General features: G+C 38.2%; 1 protein-coding gene across 15 annotated transcripts in view; it reads left to right on the top strand.

Moving 5' to 3' along the window:
* Positions 1-14,045, top strand: part of DOCK9 (dedicator of cytokinesis 9) — a 98,035-nt gene that overhangs the window by 50,408 nt on the left and 33,582 nt on the right. For all 15 annotated transcript variants that reach the window (XM_079972369.1, XM_079972376.1, XM_079972380.1 and 12 more), the window contains exons 14-29: positions 51-133; positions 1,097-1,219; positions 2,301-2,380; positions 2,461-2,648; positions 2,787-2,852; positions 4,151-4,243; positions 6,535-6,658; positions 7,038-7,159; positions 7,737-7,823; positions 8,294-8,383; positions 9,336-9,451; positions 9,589-9,658; positions 9,762-9,887; positions 11,034-11,105; positions 11,712-11,858; positions 13,159-13,242. In XM_079972369.1, coding sequence (XP_079828495.1) covers positions 51-133; positions 1,097-1,219; positions 2,301-2,380; positions 2,461-2,648; positions 2,787-2,852; positions 4,151-4,243; positions 6,535-6,658; positions 7,038-7,159; positions 7,737-7,823; positions 8,294-8,383; positions 9,336-9,451; positions 9,589-9,658; positions 9,762-9,887; positions 11,034-11,105; positions 11,712-11,858; positions 13,159-13,242 — 1,671 coding nt within the window. The remainder of the gene's footprint in view (positions 1-50; positions 134-1,096; positions 1,220-2,300; positions 2,381-2,460; positions 2,649-2,786; positions 2,853-4,150; positions 4,244-6,534; positions 6,659-7,037; positions 7,160-7,736; positions 7,824-8,293; positions 8,384-9,335; positions 9,452-9,588; positions 9,659-9,761; positions 9,888-11,033; positions 11,106-11,711; positions 11,859-13,158; positions 13,243-14,045) is intronic.

Here is a 14,045-nt window from a genome sequence, read left to right on the forward strand (position 1 = left end):
ACCAAATGTTATTTGATGAAAAACTTATGTATTTCTATTATCATTTACAGGTTGCTCAAAAAGTTCTGAAAAATGCAAAACAGGCATGTCAGCGGCTAGGACAGTACAGAATGCCATTCGCATGGGCAGCTAGGTAAAGACTGGGGCTTCTTTTCTTCGAAGTGTATTTATTTGTGTGCCTTTTTATTTTAGTCAAAACTCAATTTAGTATTTGAGACAGAATTCCTTGCATTTAGTGGGCAAGGCTAAAGCCACTCTCACCCTATTGTATTTAAATCACAGGACTTGGAAAACACCAGATACTATTTTAGAAAAATACATTGCGTAGGTTAGGAGTTCCCAAACTGTGCTCTGATAACCACCAGTGGTCTGTGAGCTTTATTCAGGTGGTCTGTGGTGTTTCTGTGGATTTGTGGCTGAGAACACAAATTCACTGTATTAAATATTCATGCTGATTTTTAATTGTGTTTTTATTGCTTCTTGTTGTATTTTATTTCATTACAATCTGCAGTATTGTAACTTCCTGACAGTAAGAGATGTTTGACAGTGGAATTTGCTGCCATGGAGTGTGGTGGAGTCTCCTTCTTTGGAGGTCTTTAAGCAGAGGCTTGACAACCATATGTCAGGAGTGCTCTGATGGTGTTTCCTGCTTGGCAGGGGGTTGGACTCAATGGCCCTTGTGGTCTATTCCAACTCTATGATTCTATGATTCTACAGCATTCAAATTATAATCAATAAAATGCATTCTATAAGAAATAAAAGAAGCAGTAAAAGTACAGTTTTTAAAAATCATGTTGCTTCTTGCTCATTCATTGCATTACAGTTGCTGCAACATGCAGAAAAATCATTAAGTAGTCTGCCAAGACCCTCAGCAATTTTCAAATGCTCCACAGGGAAAGATGTTTGGAAATCACTGGTGTAGGTAGTAATATGTATTGTTACACAATAAATTTTGGCTTCCTTTCTTGTGAGCATTTATGCATATTTCAGTGGATCAGAGTTTGCCAATCTAATTTCAGGATATGAAGCGTTCACTTTTACTTTTTTCTCTGTTTCATTTTGTAATGAGATTCTTATATAAGAGTTCATGTTTCAGGACACTGTTTAAGGATGCATCTGGGACACTAGACAAAAATGCACGATTTTCAGCACTCTACAAACAAGACAGTAACAAGCTCTCAAACGAAGACATGCTTAAATTGTTAGCTGATTTCAAAAAGTGAGTACTGTACATATTTATTATTTAGAATACTTACATCCTGCATTATTGTCCTTAAGGGCTCTTAAAGCAGCACCTGTCACCTTTGTTATATACCTTTAGGTGCCAGGTAGAAACATTCCTCTACTCCCAAGCCTTTGGCTAATTAAACAATCTATGGCCTTTTAAACTGTGGGGTATTGTTTTTGTTTGCTGCTATGTTGTGTATTTTTGTGGTTTTATACAGTGGTACCTCTGGTTACGTTCTTAATTCGTTCCGGAGGTCTGTTCTTAACCTGAAACTGTTCTTAACCTGAAGCACCACTTTAGCTAATGGGGCCTCCTGCTGCTGCCGCGCCGCCGGAGCACGATTTCTGTTCTCATCCTGAAGCAAAGTTCTTAACCCAAGCTACTATTTCTGGGTTAGCAGAGTCTGTAACCTGAAGCGTCTGTAACCCAAGGTACCACTGTATTGTAAATTATTAAATTTCTATACAGGGTGGTATAGAAATTTAATAAATAATAATGTGGCTAAGACTAATTCAAACAAATAAAGTAATATCTCTTGAACTGAGTCTGCAGCAAGCTTCTTTCCATAAGGAAAACAATCTGAGTACGAGTGGAAGTGCTTTCTACTCATGCAAGTACAACTTCAGAGCCACCAAAGAAGGCCTTATTGAATGCCATCATACCATAGGCTCTGGGTTGGCCTCTCCTGTTTTAAGGTTTCAGTTAAATGGGTGCTGTGGAAGAATGAATTTATTTATTTTTTACAAACAGATTATAGGTGAAAAGTCTGGACTGGAGACAGTGGTCAGTACAGCTGTTCTCATCATAAGGCTTAAAAAGTCCAGTCTGTGAGGATCAAATAGTCAAGGGAAGTTGCTAAATTGGACTTGATGTGGTTTCAGTGAAAAGCTGCATAAATTTAGGAGATCTAAGTATTGCCAAGGAATATAGTGTTTACCTATCTCTCTGGGAAAAAAGACTGTCATGCTTTCCAAACCTTTTGGGGTGTTTCCTTTCCTATCTGAGTTCTGCTGTATTATCCATCCCTAGTGATTTTTCTGTTGAGTCACTTTGTTTTTTCCTTCTTCCATAGACCTGAAAAGATGGCCAAGCTACCAGTTATTTTAGGAAATCTAGACATAACAATTGATAATATTTCTCCAGACATCCCAAGTAAGTATAGAAAAATACTTTTAAATAGCTGAAAAGCATTTTTTCTTCAATTTTTTTATTGGTTTTTAATATATTTTCAGATTTTGTTAGCTCATCATACATTCCCATGAAACAGTTTGAAAACAGTACCAAGACAGTAGTAACGTTTGAAGTAGAGGAGTTTGTTCCCTGTATACCAAAACACACTCAGCCTTTCACCATCTACAACAATCACCTTTATGTTTATCCAAAGCACTTGAAATATGACAGTCAAAAGTCATTTGCAAAGGTGAGTTAATGGGCCATTAATAACATTCAGATTCAAGACCAAATTGAATCTGAATTGAATTTGGTGTTCTTTCTTGGAAGTTTTGGTTGCTTGTCTGGCACTTCTTAGGAAAAACAAAAATGTATGTGTTCTTTCTAGGCAAGAAATATTGCAGTTTGCATTGAATTCAAGGATTCAGATGATGAAGATTCCATACCTCTAAAGGTTTGTTGATCTGACTTACAGATATTAGAAAGTTTATTCAAAAACTCACTCTTATTATTCTGTGCAGGTAAGGTGTCCTCAAGTAGGAACTCAACCTCCCCCTAGTAGTTGAAGGCATGAATCAGTTTGCTTCAGAATACTTTTATGGCCTTCTCAATTAGATTGAGTAACATTTCCTTTAGTAGGGCTTTTTTGTACTTGTAGACAAGTATTGAGCAGGCTTCCTCAACCTCGGCCCTCCAGATGTTTTGAGACTACAATTCCCATCATCCCTGACCACTGGTCCTGCTAGCTAGGGATCATGGGAGTTGTAGACCACAAACATCTGGAGGGCTGAGGTTGAGGAAGCCTAATATTGAGTATGTGATCCTTCTGATGATTTCACTGAAAAAATAGAGTACTGATTATTCAGACATTCTTTTCTCAGTAAAGTAATATGCAGAGTATGCTTTAAACACAGCTGCTACCTAATTTTGGTTTATGTGTCCCTTACATTTGAATGTAGTTTCTAGATGATGCAGTGCCATCACATATATATGTAAATTTATAGAATAACTTTGGCAAAAAGACAGGTTCCTGCCCCCAGGAGCTTGGGGTCTAAAATCATAGACATCAGTCTAGTTGCATAAAACAACTATAGTTCTTGTGTGGTTGTCATACACTGAGTGGGAGCATTGGTTTATCTAGGCCCAGGACTATATACTTTGACTAAAATCAGTTCTCTAAGGCAGGGGTGGGAAACTTTGGGTCCAGGGGGCAATGCACTTCAGTATGCCACTCAGGACTCTTCCCTACCTATCCTCAGGCCTTCTCTGCTTGCTCCTCATGTGCTTTTGCCTGGTTAGAATGTGACCTTGAAACATGATAACACATCTTGTTTACCTACTGGAGACTGGGTGTGTGTGTGTGTGTGTGTGTGTGTGAGAGAGAGAGAGAGAGAGAGAGAGAGAGAGAGACTTTTGTATGGCTGGAATGTGGCCCACCTTAAAATATAAGAGTCAGATCAGTTAATCCCGTAGGCAGCCCCTGGAGGCTTTCCCGAGAGGGAATGTGACTCTTGGCTGAGAAAGTTTCTCATGCTATATAAGGTATCAGGTGGATAAATTTTCCAGCCCTGCTACCTGAGATCCTTTCACTAGGCTGTATTTTGGCATGTTGCTGCAAGTGTTGTGTTTATGTAATGTTATTGGAAGTTCTCTTTGGATTTTTTAACAGCACATCAAAAAATGTTTCATTCATGCATGTTCTTGACCTAAAATACAATAGAATAAGTCTTTCTTTTGTTATTTGATTTTTAGTGCATCTATGGCAGACCTGGTGGATCAGTATTTACAAGACAAGCATTTGCTACAGTTCTGCATCATCACCAAAACCCAGAGTTTTATGATGAGGTAACCCATTGTACACTTGCCAGTTTCCAAAAACATAGTGAGATGAGAGTGGAACTCGTTCCTTGAATTAGAATGCAACTGTCTTAATCAATTTATCAGGTAGCCGTAGGCAAGCTAGTATATCTGTCTGCCTCAGTTTCCATCTTACAGTCCTGTTGTAAGCATACCTGGAATAATGCATATTAACCGCTTTGAGTGTTTAGGAAAGTATAGTAAAATCGTAACTAGTAATAAATAAGTGGTGGATCTGAATGGCTTCTTGACAACTTTGGAGAAATTGCTTGCTGCCTTAAATGACAGTCCTGTCAGAAGCCCTGGATGATCTCTCGAACAGAAAAATGAACAGAGAAACATTTTGGAAGATGGTATAATTTCTCTCAGATTACCTCTCTTATCTACAAAAACCAGAGCTCTATAGTTTTCTGAAGAATTGGGCTGGGGGACAGGATACAGCTCATTTTAGGGATTATTCTATGGATGTATGAGTGGAAAAGAGATCTTACTTGCTTATCACCATTACATAAATTCCATGTTGGCTTGTGACGCTTTTCTGCATACTAAGGGGGTTAGTACATCTAAATCGTTTAGGAGAATAAGAGGAACCCTTTGTGGTCTGTTATGAATAGTTTGTGGAAAACTTTACTGATAAAACAGCTAGAATCCATTTTGATTTTGACTTCTCATTTAAAGAAGGTCACTGATAGTGCCTGTGGTATCTGCTTGAGGTTTGAAGCCCATTGTAGTTGCTGAAAGCTGCCAGAGGAGGTCTATTCAGTTGGGTAGCAAAGTTAATGCCTATCTTGAAGAGGGTATAGTACCATCAATTCTGAAAAATTCTATAGAGAGACCGCTGCTGAAAATGAGTTGTATCCTGCACTTTTGACAATCCTAAACAAGTCTTTAGGGATGCAGGTGGTGCTGTGGGTTAAACCACAGAGCCTAGGACTTGGTGATCAGAAGGTCGGCAGTTCAAATCCCTGCGACGGGGTGAGCTCCCGTTGCTCGGTCCCTGCTCCTGCCAACCTAGCAGTTCGAAAGCACGTCAGTGTGCAAGTAGATAAATAGGTACCGCTCCGGCGGGAAGGTAAATGGCATTTCCGTGCGCTGCTCTTGTTCGCCAGAAGCGGATTAGTCATGCTGGCCACATGACCCAGAAGCTGTATGCTGGCTCCCTTGGACAATAAAGCGAGATGAGCACCGCAGCCCCAGAGTCGGTCACGACTGGACCTAATTTAAACAAGTCTTTAATCTGCCATTTTTGAGGTTGGTGTTGCACCTGCAGCCACTGGGAGAAATCTCCTAGAGATTTAAGGTTGCATGTCCCTCTCCTTTCCCTGCATGTTTCCTAAATCTACCCCAGGGGTTCCCCTAACTATCCAGAGCAAATTTTAGGGTGTGCAATAAAAGCCACTACATTAGTGTAACTGTTGAATGATGTCCAATTTTTTTAAAAAGGAATTTTATTGGGTTTTTGTGCCTTTATTGTGAGCGTCTTTTTTGAGCCCTTTTTAGAGCCAAAAATCAAGGTGAAATCTACACACATATAAAAACCGTTCTGAAAGTGCTTTTTTAAAAAAGTGTTTTTAAAAATACATTGAATTTTCCATAAGGCTCACCATCGCCATCTAGTGTCACATTGTATATTGCACACTTAAAACATTTTATTTGCAGCTGTGTAGCTGAGTCCCAAGGTAAATAGGTCTCAAAACTGCCTCAGATATACATATCCAAAAACATTGTCATTGATACGTCTCATGTTAAAATTCTTCTACACATATGAAGCTAGACTTCTGTTGGGTATAATTGTTCTAGTCCAGCCATGTTGCATATTCAAACTCATATATTCACTTTTGTAATTTGATTAGAGCTTTTAAGGGTAGAACTTCACTACTGTATTTTAATACTGTACACAAGATTATATTAAGCTGAAATCATGCAAGCTAGTCAAAATCTGTATATGCTACCCATTCCATTTTAGATAGCCTCCACCTAATTCATTTGATCATGCAGTGCACTCCACTATATTGGAGGGAAAGTTCACTGTGTGTATTTCTTTGCATGATCGCAGCTGCGACCTCCATTGAAATGATTCTAGAGTTTCACATATATCTGTCTTTTTTTAAGTGCATATAATCCACTTTTCCACAATTGCTCCCAATGTATGATCTCTTGTTCTAAATCTTGCTTTAATTGCATTGAAAATTATTTCCTATATGTACATTTTATGAGGCATACCACGACACTATTGGGAATATTCTCTGAAGCCAAACTTATATGTTTCTTCTTCTTAGATTAAAATAGAGTTGCCCACACAGTTACACGAAAAACATCATTTGTTGTTTACCTTCTACCATGTCAGCTGTGATAGTTCAAGCAAAGGGACTACCAAAAAGAAGGACATAATTGAAGCACAAGGTATGATTGACTTGGATTTTCTGTGTTGAATTCAAAGTCTGATACTCATTTCATAGCTTCTGAAGATTTATCATTAAATCAATCATTTTCTTGTTGCTGGGTTACAATAGAGTCCAATGCTAAATGTATTAATTGACTTTAATAGCATTTTTAGAGAAATAAGTTGACTGTCAATTGCTTTTTTAAATTGAAATTGAAACTGCTGTAGATAAAAATGGGTGCTTTGTTCCATTGGGTAGAGCCCTTCTAACATGTTTAACAGGATTTTAGCGGAGGAAGTATAAGACTCACCAAGTCTTGCTAGATGAGGCTGTTTTGTGTTATATTATATACTTAAGGTGTGAATATTAGAAATGTTTTTTCTTTGCATTTTTTGTAGTTGGGTATTCTTGGCTTCAGCTGTTGAAAGATGGAAGAGTAGTGACAAATGAACAACATATCCCAGTAGCTGCATACCTTCCATGTGGATATCTCAACAATCAAGAACCTGGCATGATCAAAGTAAAAAAACCAACAACACAATAATGATTGATTATTTTTCATAGAACTTGATAGGGCAGAGTTGTTAAAACACACACACAAAAGCAAACATTAGTTTTTGTATCTAAATATGCAAGATGTTCAAAGTGCATTACTAAATTTTTGTCATTCTTAAATTTTAAAGTGTCAAGCCTGCTCGCTGTATACCTGTTCACTGTCATGGGTCACTGATTGACTGTGAAATAATTTTTCCTTGCAAATAAATGAAAGTACCAATAATTTATTATGGTTCGTGCTACAGAAAGTACACCATGCATTTCGAATCCTTGGTTTGCCTAAGAAGCCATGGTTTAGTGTTATATTTGAACCAGGCCAGTATATCCATATTTGGCATTTGTTAACTCAAGAGTAGATGGGAAATCTTTCATTTGTGTGAAAGAAACAAACCATTATTGGACAACTTATGGTTAATTCATGGTTTGCTTTAAAAAAGCATGGCTTTTCTGCATGTGCAGACCAGGCCAACATGTCCATATTTGGTGTAATAACAATACTTATGTAATATCAACAGTATTTTAACTGTCTTCTCTATATACAGCATTCTGGTTCTGAAATTAAATGGGTAGATGGAGGCAAACCACTGTTAAAGATTTCAACCCATCTGGTTTCCACTGTATATACACAGGTAGGCTATTCCACTAGAGTTTTTTCACCACATTTTTTGAGTTGAATGTGCTGTTATATTGTACATAACTGGAGGGCAGGATGACTTAAGTCCGTGTTCAGGCTGAATTGGAGTAGGTAGGGGGGAGAGAAGTGAAAAATAATTTTTGGTCTTCTGGTGCATATTATAAAATCTTTGCTGTTATAGCACACCAAGCAAGCAAAAGCAAACTTCATAAGCTTTGGCTGTGAGATTAATGTAGCTCCAAGAATCAGGAGTTATGCAAAGTTTAAATTGCTGAGAATTCCGTCACATTGCTTTATTCTTTTCAAGCTTAATTTTGATGGATGCTTGAAGGGAGGAACATTTTGGTCGTATTTACAGTGGATTTCTTTTATCTAGAGGTAGTGACATTGCAATGGCACATTTGATCAAATCAATTTGGATTATGTGTTAATTGACTTAACCTGTTTTTGTCTTTCTTTTCCTAGGACCAGCACTTAAACAATTTCTTCCATTATTGTCAAAAAACTGAGTCTGGAGCTCAAGCCTTAGGAGTTGATCTTGTGAAGTATCTTAAGGTATATAATTTATACCATGGGTAGGCAAAATAAGGCCTGGGGGCCGGATCCGGCCCACAGACGGTCCGGGGATCAGCATGTTTTTATATGAGTAGAATGTGTCCTTTTATTTCAAATGTATCTCTGCGTTATTTGTGGGGCATAGGAATTTGTTCTCCCCCCCCCAAAAAAAAATAAAGTCCGGCCCCCTACAAGGTCTGAGAACCAGTGGACTGGCCCCCTGCTGAAAAAGTTTGCTGATCCCTGATATATATCATGGCTTGCTAGTGTAGACATCATACTAAATTATAGTTAATCTTCCTTATTTGTGGCTTGACATGTAGCCTGAATTTGAGTCTTCCTGTGGTATGCCACAACGCAACGTGTGGGGAGGAAAGGATCACGTGTAACTAGCACATATTTTAGACTTCCTTTATATTTTAGCCATACTATTATATTTTGCCGTGCAAAATATGCACATTGCAATGTTGCGGCTGCAAAGTATTTTCAACAGTTAATCAACATTTATTTCACAAATGTCTTGACAGGTATTTTAACAAGGCAGCATTAGCCACTATCATATTGAACACATGTCATCTTATCCCACAGCATGATGCTTTTGTGCTGATTTCAGTCTTTGCTGCTGAATTGCTATTTAATAATGTATCCTGTATATGTATACCTTCAACTCCCAGTGCACTCTCTCATTTACCCCATCTGCTTGAAATCTGACAGGCTATGGAATAGCATCAGATGTTGCATAGGAAACCATTTACTTATATTCTTAGATTTCCACGTTTCCTCCTAGGATAAGTTATGTATAAGTCCTGTTATTTCAATAGAACTTGCTTCCAAGTAAAGTTTCTGAAGATTGTTAGCTTTACACTTCTGATTTTTTTAAAGATTTTTTTTTTTAAAGTACGTTTTGATTCTCATACAATTCTGATTTTATTTTATTATTTTCTTAATTTAGAGTCTTCATGCTATGGAGGGCCATGTGATGATAGCTTTCCTGCCTACTATTTTAAACCAATTGTTTAGAGTCCTTACTAGAGCAACCCAAGAAGAAGTTGCAGTGAATGTGACAAGGTAAACATTTTGATGCAACAGTCCTGGTACATTTCATCACCTAAAAAGCAATTTTGGGGTATTAATTTGCCAAGGTTGTTCTAATTTTTGTCAGAGTACTTTGCAATGATATTTTATGGTCACTTCATTTTATTTAGGGTTATTATCCATGTAGTTGCCCAGTGTCACGAAGAAGGGCTGGATAGCTACTTGAGGTCCTATGTCAAGGTAGGATTCATACAAAGATGCTTTATCAAAAATTGTACCATTAACATCTGTAATAATTACTTCTGCATTATGCAAATCTAATTTCACTTTTTGTCTTGCCAAGTATGCTTACAAAGCAGAGCCTTACATTGCTACTGAATATAAGACCGTACATGAAGAACTTGCCAAATCCATGACAACAATCTTGAAGCCATCTGCTGACTTTCTCACAAGCAACAAGCTGTTAAAGGTATATATTGGAAAAAAAACATTGATTGCTGCTTTTCTTGGTATTACCTATTTAACTGTGCGGGGTTGTTCTATAACCAGATTGAAGTCTTTAGTGCTCCTGAAGCATTGCTTTTCCATAAAGTGGAATTTAAGTGGAGATTCCACACTGCACTTAATATACAGATATATTGTCTGGGATCTGCCCTTCTTCATGGCTATGACCCTTCTATAATGTTTGCTCACAAGTAAATTCTGTTCAGCAAAGCCCCTTTCCAGTGCTTATAAGTGTCTTGTTTGCAGGACCTACGTCTTTTGTTCCTTTGGTTTTTGCACACGTTTTCCAAACATAACATCCCATCTTATCCAATATAATAAACCTTTGGCTATCACAGCCTGGGACTTCCATCAACCTTGACTAATGGTTTTCTAACTTTCTTTCTGATTTTGCATTTTATTTTAATAGCTATTGCTATAAAATCCAAATCCTAAATAAACTCCTCCTTAGTCCTTTTTCGCAATAATTCATATAGTTCTCCTTACAAAACTTCTTGCAACCCTACAAGCAATGTCAGTTGATTACAATTGTCTTTCAAATATATCATAAATTTCTTCCAGTATTTCAGAAAAGTCTGGTCTTGCTGGTTCCGAATTTCCCCTGTTAGTTTTGCCAACTTGGCATAGTCCATCAGTTTCATCTGCCACAAATTATCCATTTCTTTACATTGCTTTTCTTATATCCTTTCAGCTTAAGTGAAACTTTTTGAACGGCAGTTAAGTTACTATTCATTACTATTCCATCAGCCACAATTGACAGGAAGCAATCAACTGAGCAGGGCCTGCAAAGAATAAACTTTTAATTAAAAGCTTAGGAGACTTAAAATTCTCAATAGCACTTTGGTTGTACTGCAACTGCATGCTATTGCAAAAGATAAAAATGGTGGCAAATCAGATATTTTAAAAAGTATGAGGAGATAAGACCGAAAAAGCTGGACTGCAACAATCTGACAAAGTTATCTACATTTTTTATTTTAAAAATGAGTGAACAAAGAGTAGTAATTCCAGTGAAAACCATTTAACAATAATCCCATTAGCAATAAACATTTTATGTATTACAGGTATAAATGGACTGCTTGTATAATGTGTTGATTTTGTTTTGTTTTAATAGTACTCCTGGTTTTTCTTTGAAATTCTAATCAAATCAATGGCCCAGCACCTGCTAGAAAATGCTAAAGTAAAGGTACGTATAATATTCTGAAGAGGCTTGGTAAACAGCATTAATTCTAGGCACTTCCAATTTTTTTGCTGTATGAAAACGGAACATTGCCTAAGTCCAATTATTCCTTTAGTACAGCCTTCCACAACCTCCCAACCTGGTGCCCATCAGCCCCAGCCAGCCTGGCCAGTTTATTTTTATACTTTTGTAACATATGAAGGAGTATCAAACAGAATTATATCAAAGATGTTCCTGCTCTAAATAATCAAACAGCATACATTTTATTAGAGCCAACATGGAATAGTTGTGCTTGACAGAGAGACAGAAGTCCAATGCCACACTCACCTGTGAAGCTCGCTGGATGACCTTGGGTTGGTCACTATCCCTTAGTTTAACATACTTCACAGGATTGTTGAGAGGATAAAATGAGGGGGGGGGGGGAAGGGAACCACATTGGCTGGAGAAAGGGCAGGATATAAGTCTAGTTAATAATAAACAGATGCCAGTGATATTCAGAAACTTTTTTTGTCGTTTCCTCTTGGTTTGAGTTTTTAGCTACCAATTCTCAAACACCGTGTAAGGGTAAAAGGATAATTTTGTCAAATTCTGTTGGTTAATTTTTTCCCCTAGTTGTTACGAAATCAGAGATTTCCAGCATCTTATCATCACGCTGTAGAAACTGTAGTAAACATGTTGATGCCACACATTACTCAGAAGTATAAAGATAACCCAGAAGCTTCAAAAAACGCAAACCATAGCCTTGCTGTCTTCATAAAAGTGAGTATGGTTCTTTGTTGGCCTTTCTTGAAGAAGACTTCACTTAGTCAACATAGCAATATCTGAAGTGTTACGAAAATTTCTCTTTGGCCTACAAGCCAAACTTGGCGTGGCAGGAGGTCCAATTTGCCCCAAACCATTCCCCTGGGTGGATGGGAGCACATTGTTAAATCCAGTAGGGAACAGGCTGCATGTGGCCAAGGCACGGCTGGGGTTTATTTAACTCCCCTGCTGTCATGAGTTAATGACTAGGGGTTAAATCCTGTTCAGTTTGACAGGATTCCATGGAAACTACTTCCTCATTCAGGAGGAGGGTTGTATTGGACTCTTGCTAAACAGCAGCAGCCATCTCAGAAACAAAACTTTACAAGCTCTTGCATTGTGTTTGTGAGAGGAGTGCTTTTTCTCAGCTGATCTGCAAAATGCAGGGGGAAGAAACCAGCTTTTGGCAAATTGGCTTTGGGAGGGACCTCTCTTGCACATGTTCATGCCTGCAAAATGCCAGCTTCTGTGCCCCCACCTCCTCATAGGGAGGGGAGAAAGAACCACTTTGCTTGTCCTGTGTTTGATGCTTTGGGAAGTGTTGAACACAGGGCTAGCAACCTCCTATGTGCAGTATTCCCAAGCACCCAACAGCCACCAGGCTTGGGAACCCTAAGCAAGGGATTTTGACAGGTAGTTGGGTGTGCCGCACCACTGTCTTAGCAATTGCTCATACAGAACTCAAGCTGTTCTTAAGCTTTTCTTTTCTCTCATGGTCAACATGATGCAGCAGGTTTAGAAAGCAATAGCTGGCAATCTCTCTCCCTCCCCAACCCCCAATAAATTGGCATATGAAAGAAAAGTATGTGTCAAGAAAATAGATAATTTAAATCTTTGATTAAAGCTGATTTTGAATGTTCTGCTGTTAATTATAGATAGTACTGAGATGATAGAAGGTGCAGCACTTTTGAAATAAAAATCCTGCAGTTTTGGGGTATTTTGCCAGTTATCATTGATCCTGGATTGATAGTGAAAACCATGAATTCATAGTCTCTCATCATAAGTGGTTATGTACAATAAAAACTTGTTTGAAATGTGGTGTACAATAAGAAGTTCAGGTAAGATTATTAGATCTTTGATTTAATTTAGAAATATATAATTTATGAGTCATGTATTAAGCATCTGATGCTTGGCATCCGAATGCTGCTTTAGGCTAGTTTAGTTTTTATAGATTTTTTTCTTGGAAATAGCTATAAAAATATAACTTACTAACTACCATGCCTTTAGAATGCTCTTGTGACTTTTTCTGCTTTTGCAGAGATGTTTCACCTTTATGGACAGAGGATTTGTGTTCAAGCAAATTAATAACTATATCAGCTTCTTTGCTCCAGGAGATCCGAAGGTACTGTATAGCTTTGTTGTAAGAAATTGTGTTGCCATTGTCATTTTGGTTTTTTAGGGGGTTTTGTCCCAGGTCCCCAGCTTACCTAGAGAACCGCATTTGGCTCCCTCTGTGGGCAGAGTGGGTGGAAAAGGCTTGTCCTGGATGCGATCCCCTCTGCAGTGCTGACTGACTCATAGCACAGACAGGTCTTCCGCGGGGAACTAATGTGAGCTTCCATTTGGTTGATTGAGGAGCAGAGCCTGGCAGTTTAACCCTGCTTGCCACTGAGCAGCTCTCCTTAAGGGATCTTGGACTGTTGCTTTCTACCTAAAACAGAGCTCACGGGTGGCATAAATCCTAGTTTGCCTGAGAGGCCCACTGGATTTGCCCAAACCCAGATTGCCGTGTACTCAGGCCAGCTCCTCATTTCTGCTTGAGTTCAGCAGATGGGGCTGCACGATGGATAGTTCCTTGTCCCCATGCTAGACCAAACCCAGTTTGCTGTAACCAGTAAAAGTTGTGTCTTTGTTACACCCATGAAAGGTCTGTGTTCGTAACTTTGTGTCCTGTAACTGCAGCCTTCATGCATGTAGCATTCTGATACATACATTTTATGGGCAGTGATTTTTTCTTAGTTGCAATATTTAAATACGTTTCCAAAGCAAAGCTTGCTTGCTTTTTGGTTTCCAAGAATATCTTCATCTTATCTCACAAAGCAGGCAAGATTTCACCATGCGTAAGCTGGAAATCAGTTAAACAAAAAGATCTGCTATATTTCATATTTCTAATAAAATTAGAAAAAATATAATGAGCCCTCATGT

This window comes from Podarcis cretensis (genome assembly GCF_951804945.1).
Source record: "Podarcis cretensis genome assembly, chromosome: 4".
Classification (NCBI taxonomy): domain Eukaryota; kingdom Metazoa; phylum Chordata; class Lepidosauria; order Squamata; family Lacertidae; genus Podarcis; species Podarcis cretensis.